The 9,808-nt window shown below is 37.8% G+C and overlaps 1 protein-coding gene and 1 non-coding gene across 2 annotated transcripts; one reads left to right on the top strand and one right to left on the bottom strand.

Annotated features, from left to right (window-relative positions):
• Positions 1–1,108: 1,108 nt before the first annotated feature.
• On the bottom strand, positions 1,109–2,185 carry LOC132063647 (uncharacterized). Its single transcript, XM_059456303.1, has one exon. It carries the CDS (start codon positions 2,183–2,185, stop codon positions 1,109–1,111), a length of 1,077 nt encoding a protein of 358 aa, XP_059312286.1.
• Positions 2,186–3,045: 860 nt separating this feature from the next.
• LOC132031591 (small nucleolar RNA R71) lies at positions 3,046–3,152 on the top strand. Its single transcript, XR_009408313.1, has one exon. It is a non-coding gene; the product is annotated as a small nucleolar RNA R71 (small nucleolar RNA).
• The last annotated feature ends 6,656 nt before the right edge of the window (positions 3,153–9,808 follow it).

Here is a 9,808-nt window from a genome sequence, read left to right as displayed (position 1 = left end):
AGCATAGTAGATAGAATGAAATACTTTCTCTCGCCTCTGACCCAACACAGTCCCGACAGCATTGTCGCTTGCATCACACATCAATTCGAATGGCAAGTTCCAGTCAGGTGCGATGATTATTGGTGCAGTTACCAATCTCTTCTTCAGACCTTCAAAGGCCTTGATACACACATTATCAAATAGGAATGTCACCTCCTTTTCAAGTAACCTGCACATCAGACAAAAGATCTTCAAAAAATCCTTTATGAAGCGTCTATAGAATCCTGCATGCCCGAGGAAACTGTGCACACCCTTGACTGACACGGGGGGTGGCAGCTTCTCAATGACTTCCACTTTAGCACGATCAACCTCCAGCCCTCTCTTTGAAACCTTGTACCCAAGGACAATGCCTTCTCGAACCATAAAGTGATATTTTTTCCAATTCAAGACCAGGTTAGTCTTTTTACATCTTGTAAGTACTCGGTCTAGATTCTTCAAACACACCTCAAAAGAGTTCCCGAATACAAAAAAATCATCCACGAAAACTTCTACGAAATCCTCCACCATTTCTAGAAAGATAGCCATTATACACCTTTGGAAAGTCGCGGGTGCATTGCACAACCCAAATGGCATGCGTTTGAAGGCATATGTACCATATGGGTATGTAAACGTGGTCTTCTCCTGATCCTCCGGAGCAATAGCTATTTGATTGTAGCCAGAATAGCCATCTAGAAAACAATAGAACTCTTTCCCGGCTAACCTGTCTAGCATTTGATCAATGAAGGGAATGGGATAGTGATCCTTCCTGGTTGCCTCGTTCAACTTGCGATAATCCATGAAAATTCTCCATCCAGTGATTGTTCTAGTAGGAATGAGCTCATTTTTGTCATTTGTCACAGCGGTCATCCCTCCTTTCTTCGGGACACACTGCACCAGGCTCACCCCACTTGCTATCCAAAATAGGAAAAACAATGCCAGAATCTAACCACTTGACTACTTTTTTCTTGACAACCTCCTTCATCACGGGATTCAGTCTCCATTGATGCTGTGCGCTAGGCTTATGATCATCCTCTATGAGTATCTTGTGCATGCATAGCGCAGGGCTAATTCCCTAAATATCAGATATCTGCTACCCCAATGCCCTTTTGTGAGACTTCAATACTTCCAGACAAACACTAACCTCTTCGTCGGTCAACTCTGTTGCTAATATCACTGCCAAGGCATTACCCTCGCCTAAAAATGCATATTTAAGATGTGCGGGTAAGGGCTTCAATTCCAACTTCGAAGGCTCTTCAATTGACAACTTCGGATTTACTCCCATTTTTTTGTCTAAAGGCTCAAACTCGCCTTCACGAATATAAATGCTCGCCATATCCAGAATCTGCACCATCTCAAACGCCGCCGAACCACAAAAAATATCATCACCCACTAAGGCTCTCTCTAATGGATCATGAGAAGTGATGAGTGACCTTCGAGTATCATCATTCAGAACAGTAATGACTGACAGCTCCTCATAGATTGCAGGCATCTTCAGAGCCTTGTATACATTGAAGACTTCAACTTTGTCATGTACTCTCATGGTGAGCTGCCCAGCAGCTACATCAATAAGTGCTCTCCCTGTGGCCAAGAATGGACGCCCCAAAATAAATGGGACTTTCGGATCTGGCTCGAAGTCCAAAATCACGAAGTCTGCAGGAATTATCAACGACCCTACTTGCACCAATACATCTTCAATAATGCCTTCGGGTCTTGCTAACGATCTGTCTGCCAGCTGAAGAACTATAGTGGTTGGTCTGGGCACTCCCAAACCTAGCTTCCTGAAGATAGATGAAGGCATCAAATTTATACTTGCACCTAGATAACATAGTGCTCGAGCAACAACCTGCTTCCCAATAGAAATTTCAATCATGAAACTTCCGGGATCCTTCAATTTGGTGGACAACCTGTTTTGAATGCAAGAAGTGCACTCCTCAGTAAGTGCAACAGTGGCATACTCTGTGTACCGGCTCTTGTTTGCAACAATATCTTTGATGTACTTAGCATACTTTGGAATACCCTGCAACATATGAACCAACGGGACGTTCACGTGTACCTGCTTAAGCAAATCAAGGCACTTCTTGTAAGTAGTCTCTTTTTTCTGTCTTGCCAAATGTTGAGGCAATGGAGGTGGTGGCTTTGCAACCACAGGCTGTGGCTGCTTTTCCATTGGTGTCTCGACTCCCTCTATTTTTCAATCATCTCCTCGGCAATCTTCTCTTTTTCAGCATCTACTCGACTGGTTTTCTTTGGAGCCACTTTCTCTAGTTCTCTCCCATTTCGTAGAGTCACAGCATTGCACGGCTTGGGATTCACATCCGTATCACTTGGAAGTCCTCCGGGTGGTCTAGTATTTTGTGCACCAGCTATCTGTCCCATCCGTCTCTCTAAATTCCGCACCGCCAAATCGCGATTCTGATTATCTGCCATCAACTTTGCTGGTCTGTCATATCGATCATCATCTTTTTCATCATATCTTCCATACTGTTCATGGGAGCTTGAGGAACAGGTGCTGGCTGATAGTTCTGTTTCTGATTTCCTTGATTGTCACTCCACCTGAAATTTGAGTGATTCCTCCAATTCGGGTTGTATGAATTCCCGTATTGATTGTTGTTTCCTTGCCTCTTGCCTGCATTACCCACAAAGTATATGGATGCGGGATTTGCAGGGCATTCATCACTGGTGTGACCTTCTCCACACACATCACAAAAGACGATGGCTTGTTGCACTGCATGCACTTGTGGTTGAACTTGCGCAGCAGTTAACTTCTTGATTTCAGTGCGCATGGCATCAATCTGTGCTGACAGTGTCGTAAAATTATCCACTTCAAAAACACCCGGTGCCTTCTTAGCTGAACTGCTAGTTGTGTCATCTTGCCAGTCTGGAGTGCTCTGGGTAAACCTGTTCAATAATGTGAATAATTCTTCATAGCTCATATCAAGAGCCTGCCCTCCTGCAGCAGTGTCTAGTGATGACTTATGTTGGGCATCCAGACTCTCAATAAATGTGTGTGCCAGAACTTCATTCGTCTGATGATGGTGAGGACAATCTCTGAGAAGACCTTTGAACCTCTCCCAAGCTTGATACAAATTTTCCCCATTTTTCTGCCAGAATAACATGATCTCTCTGCGGAGTCGAGCTGTCTTTGCTGGTGGAAAGAACTTTGTCAAGAATTTCGTCGCCAAATCATCCCATGAAGTGATAGAATTTGCGGGCTCTGCTAATAACCAGTTACTTGCATTCCCCAACAGAGAAAAGGGCAACAGTGTCAGCCGCACAAACTCTTTAGTGACCCTTCCAGTAGCAAAAGTATCAACAATCTGCAGAAAAATATGGATGTGACACTTGGATCCTTGTGTGACATTCCCGTGAACTGCCTACTAGAGTGAAGTAGCTGAATCATAGGATGCTTTAGCACAAAATGACCTTCGATGGTGGGCTTGACAATGCTTGAAGTTACATTTGCCACATGAGGCACTGCAACCTCTCGCACTTTCGCTGATGGATTATTAGCCATGTCCACAAGTAATACTGCTAAAGCCTGCGGATTCTGCAATAAATTCAAGTCTCTCCTGTGCCGTTTGAAAGTACGTTCAGGCTCAGGATCGAACTCCTCAAGATTATTTTGACTCGCAGTCCTTCGCATTCGATTTAAAGTAACTGCAATCAGGTATTAGCTAAGATCAAGACGTTAATACTTGGATAAATAAAGCAATACAATTTACTCTGGTAAAAATAATTGATTTTTAAATCCCCGACAATGGCGCCAAAAACTTGTTGCGTCCAAATGCACACGCAAGTGTACGTGGTCGTACAAGTAACATAGTGATTATATAAAATCGGATGTCGAACCCACAGAGACTTATGACCAATACTTTCACGAAAATAAACTATTGCTACTAATTATGCAAGTAATGAATAAAAGCTTTGTTTGTTTTGTAACTTAATGCTGAAAACTAAATAACTAACAATGTCAACTAGAATTGTGCTACGAACATCTTTGAGAATTGTTCACAATTGCTAATTAATCGGATTATTAATCTCGTAGTATTCTTCCGAATCACTACTCGCCGATTCAAGATAATTCGCCTCCTATATTCCTATGGTCTTGACTTATCAAGAACGCAATAAAAGCACGGTAAGTAATTGATTGCGGTAACTAAGTATATTCCTATCCTAGTCACAAATCCTAGCCCAACTTTAGGGATAATCAGATCACAATCTCTTTACTCCTTCGCTAAACTAACAACGTCTTTCCCAAGCACGTATATCAATTAGTAAATAGAACTCAACTGTTGCGCAGACAATCAAGCAATTAAGCACAGAAGTAAAGAAACAATTGCATCCGAACAAGCTACTAAGATTGAAATACTTGTCAAACGTCAATATTCATGGCTAAACCATAACCCCAGAATTCAGGTGCTTAGTTACACATGATTCAAGAATAGAAGCTAGAATTCATGAATAACATAGGGTTTCAACGTAAAGAAAATTAATAGAAGAGGAATAAAATCTAGAAAGAGTTTCACAAGTTTCAAAAATCGCCTAAGCCGCCTCTGTAATCTTTAAAACGACTATTTATAAGCTAGGGCAAAATATGAGATAAGTTGGCCCAATCTCGATCAAATTAGGATTACTGATGCCACTTGTGCACTGCATATGCGACGCATGACCAACGCACAGTTTCCTTGTGTTCTGCTTATGCGCCGCACGACCAGCGCATGGCCTGTCTGAGATTCAGGGATGGGGATTTTGTGCGCTGGTTGTGCGACGCATGACCAGCGCATGAGACCCTTCAGTTGTCAAATTCTGCCTTCAAGTGCTAGAACTTCCTTCCCAACGTTCAACCAATGTGCACAGCCTCGGAATCAATCAAAAACTGCTCGGAATACCCTCCATTGGTCCTTGTTGTACCTATTCATACAAGCATACCAACATAAGCTCATATACAACAATTTACATTAAGAACTGCGATTAAATTGCTAAGAAGTAAAGTGCAAATGACACTAAATCTAGATATTTGTGCCAAATATCAACGTCTACATGACAGAAAATGACTAAGCTGACGACATGCAAATTAAATGTGATAAGGGAAAAGTGTAACACAGAAATTGACTAAGACATTACAATAGTACCTCAACTAATAATGCAATCAACTAGTTACAGGATTACTAGAAGTTAAAAAGCCGAGGATGTTGAATTTGAGCACCCCAATTACTACACTATGAGTGTAGACCACAAACAGTTGAGCTGGCTCAATGTACAGAGTCAACATTGATGATCTCAGGAGGGAGGACAAATCATCGACTGTCTCACATGGTAACCTTTTCTACAAAGCCGCCGTCTTAGTTTTTTCCGTCTTTTTTCGGCACATATCAGGACTGGACCATCACTTTGAAGATTGCTTTAGTACTTCTCAAACAATATCCTGGCAATGGATCTATGACAACACAAGTATTAATAGTACAACTTAATTGATGGAGAAACTCTTATATGTAGATATGGGCTTCGCAGTACTGTAGATCTTAAAATGAATCCATAATAAAACAGGCTATTTAAGAGTTAAAGTTCGGCTATCAACAAAATAAGGAATAATACGCTCAATAATGCTAACTAGTAGAGGAAAAGTTATTAAAAACCTTTACTTCTTTTGAAAATCAAAGAAAGGTAAGGATTCAAGTGTTCTTCCGAGGAACGTGTTAGGCATCTTGGCAAATCAGCAACACGAAAATTTTAAACATTTCGTCGCTAAAGCGTATAATTTGTTTTTAAAAAAAAAAATTCTTGAAAGTGATTTACTAAAAATCGTTTATTTAGTGCTCTAATTATTTTATTAATTCAACTTGTGAATTAACTAACAATGTAGGTTAGTTTTTCAAAGTATTCAACTTTAAATATCTTGTATGTCTATGTGAAATTTAGGAAGAAATTGCACGGTTTGACCTTCAAATGCGCTAGTCTTTCATTTTTATCCTTCAAATTGAACTTATGCCTAGCGGGGCATGAGTTCTTTAACGGATCAGACATAAATTGTGGGATATTATGATGCGAAAATATAAACGTATGTCTCAAAAAAAAAAAAATTTGTCTTGAGGGGCGAAAATAAAGACCAGCACAAATATAGGGATAAAATTGCAAATGACTCAAAATTTAATCGTTGAATTAAAAGTGATTGAACTCCCAAATTTATAAATTTGTGGGCTTTGCTTAACAACTTATGAAGACAGTTAGGTCATTCTAGCATGTCATGGACCTTTAGGTTTTAAACTTGAAATTTTTACTTGGTGTAGCTTCTTCTAAGAGGTAATTATTGATAATAACTACCTTTTAATTTATTTATATGTAGTAGCTATAGTGATTTTGTAAATTATCATTCGTAGCTACACCAAAATACATAAAGTTGGAGTGGCTGAAGTGGTTATTGGGTGAGGATCTCATCCTGCCCCTCCAGGTTCGAACCCGGCCAACAACATTTCGTTTCTTACATATTTTCCCTAGCTTCTTCTCCTTGTATTTGAGTGTATTTCGCCATATGTATTTGGCTCATCTATATGTATTTGGCCTGAGTGCCTTGTAAATGAATGTATTTGTCTTCATATACATTCAGATACAACACAAGAAGCTCAAATAAATAAGAGATGAGTGTATTTGGCCTAAGTATCTCGTATCTGAATGTATATGAAGCAAATACATTCAGATACAGGACAAGAAGCTGAAATACATATGGGATACAAAACATATTAGCCAAATACATATGACATACATTCAAATAAAGTTCAAATACACGTGACATCAGATACATGTGACATCAAATACACATGAGATACAATATGAGTCAAATACATATGACAAAAATACACTCAAAATACAAGGAGAAGAAGCTAAGAAAAATATGTAAGAAAATTAATATTGTTGGCTGGGTTCGAACCTGGGCGGGCAAGGGGAGAGTGTCACCCAAATACACGCAAATACACAAAATACACGTGGAATACACAGCTTTTGCTTAAAAGTAAGCTACGAATTGTAATTTGAAAAATGATAGGTACTAATGGTAAGATCCTCGAAGGTAGTTATATCTGTAAGTTTACCTTTAAACTTTTAATTGGGAAAAATTCATTTATAACAAAGTGTTTGGGCCTTGACAACTCTTAGGAAGTCTGTTTTTAGCCCATTTTTTGAAATAACTTATTACGAGAACAACCATTGGACTAGAAATCTTTAGCCCACATCTTTACATGTTTTTGAAAATCATATTATTTTTAAATTCAGAAAATTACTTTGTTAATTTATGTTGCCACCTAACTCATTGAAGAACTAGGTTCTTCGGCAATAAACAAGACGTAAAGTGCGGAATAGTTAATGACACAAGAATTTTTACGTGAAAACTCCTTGCTCAATGAAGGCAAGAACGACGACCTATATCCAATATGATTTTCCAAATCTCCACTAAAACACACGAGAAGTTTTAAGGTTATAACTCCACTAACCTAAAGAACTAACCACTATAGTACCTTTCTCCTCTACAATTCTCACTAATTGTAGCTAACTTCTTCAAAGACTTTACCAGTCTAAGAAGCTCTTACAACTCAATGGAACACCTATTACAAAACTCCGGTAAAATGAATAGCTTACAATCTCATAACAAAAAATCTAACTATTACAACTCAAAGAACTCTAAGCATAAATCTTCTTAGGAACAAGTTCTCCTTCGTTGTTGTTGATTCTCGCTCAATGACACTCTATGAATATATTATGTATTTGTGCAGTAGTATCACTCGTCTTCAATTACATCAATGTAGTGATATATATAGGAGTAGAGATGGTTGTGTCCTTATCAAAAGATTCTCCAAATCCAAGTCAAACTTGGTTAATGAAACCAAGAATCCAATCCTTATTGGATTTGGCTGGCGCGTCGGTCTCCACACGAATTACTCATTTTCTAAAGCTATTTTCCTATTTTCATAATGGTAATAATTCCATGTCTTGAAAATGTATTCCTTGCATAATTGGATTAAGCCTTAATCCCAATTCATCAAAGAATTCTTCTTGCATATGAAACAACTTTCCAGCTTGGATCTCTGATCATATACCTAGGGAATGATGTTAATCAACAGCTACCTAAAAATGCTTATTCTCGACTCTCGAGAAACACATAGTAAATAGGCACAACTATTGATGGTCATTCAATAAATTGAATAAGCACATAGTTAAAAAGGTAGACAAATTCAAATGTTCCGTTATATTAAAACGTAACAAGAATTCATCCTAAAAAAGGTTTCATAAAAACCCTAGATAAGAAATCTATCTACTCATAATATTGTTTAAGAACATAGAATAGAATCTCATAACGAACAAGTAAAAGAATGGAAGAAAGTGAAACTCTAAGCCGAATTCTCGTCGTTTTCTCTCCTCGCGGGTTCTTGCCTCCAAAAGTAATGCCTCCCTCATCAAAATACGTTTCTTAGAGTATATATATGACCTAGGGTGAACAAGTGAGGGTTGCTCAGTTGGTAAAGCACTTCCTGTTAGGATTTTATGAATAGATGTGAATGGAAAATGGTCCTTTGCACCTTTTCATGGAAAAGGCTTCACACCTTTTCATTCCTTTAGTTTGTTGGCTATAAATACTTCATTTCCATCAGATTTTCCTGTTGAACGAATTTTTTGATCTTCCCTTCTCCTCTTCTTCTTGCACTTCATAAAATATTCGTGTGATTGACAGCTGTCGAGTGAGTTCGCTGTCACCGGAGTTTGTTGTACCGCTACAACGGTGAGTAAATCGTTTTATCCTGGGAGGATATTTTCCAACACCTCAGATACATTGAGGGGAATAATTTTCTTAAGGACTTACTGTGCATTCAGTGGGCTCGATTTAATTCCTTATACATTTTAAGATATTGTTCTTCTAAGTTCCAGATTCTGCTTTGTTTATTTTTCAGTTTCTGGTTTAAGTATTTTTTCGAGTACAGATTTATAACAATCTTAAGGAAATTATTAGTTTTATATATTCTGTATTCTGTTAATCTACTAGAATCTTACTCTTTTGACAAAGAAGAAAGTAATTTTTTTTAGAAATAAAAATACTCTTTTCTGAGTTATAAAAGTATTCTTTCAGAAATAAAAGTACTTTTTCAGTTATTTCTACCCCGGTTTTGGAGACTAAACCTTGATAAGATTGGAGAAGAAAGTTACTCTTTTAAGGAAGAAGAAAGTTACTCTTTTCAGAAGAGGAAAAAGTACACTTTTCAGAAGGAAAAAAATACTTTTCAGAGATAAAAAAGTACTATTTTCATAAGATAAAAATGTACTCTTTTCGGAGACTAAAATCTTTGTGGTTTTCTACTCCCCTATTTGGAGATTAAAATCTGCATGATTTTCTACTCCAAGTTATGATTCAGTTTAAAGAATATAAAATTTTTACCGATTTAGTAACTTTTAATTGGCTTGAAGATATAAAATCTTCGCTGGTTGTTTATTCGGTTTGAAGAAGATAAAAACTTCACCGTTTAATTAAGTCTGTTTGTGTTAGAGATTATTCGGTTTGAAGATATAATGACTTCGCCAGTTTATTCTCTGATTAAGAAAACAGGTAGATAAAAATCAAAATTTAATTTGGATAGACGACATCAAACAAAACTGTTTGACCATGGAACAAGTTTCTTCATTGTTGTATTAATTATTGTACATGACGTTGGTGTGGCCAGCCACATTGTCGAATTAATTTTATGACACCAAGATATTACGTTGATGGCACTGGTTTAATCACCAACTGATTGTGTAGTTAGAGAAAAGG

The sequence above is a fragment of the Lycium ferocissimum genome, chromosome 1 (assembly GCF_029784015.1).
Source record: "Lycium ferocissimum isolate CSIRO_LF1 chromosome 1, AGI_CSIRO_Lferr_CH_V1, whole genome shotgun sequence".
In the NCBI taxonomy this organism is placed as follows: domain Eukaryota; kingdom Viridiplantae; phylum Streptophyta; class Magnoliopsida; order Solanales; family Solanaceae; genus Lycium; species Lycium ferocissimum.
This window is presented reverse-complemented; position numbering and strand designations above follow the sequence as displayed.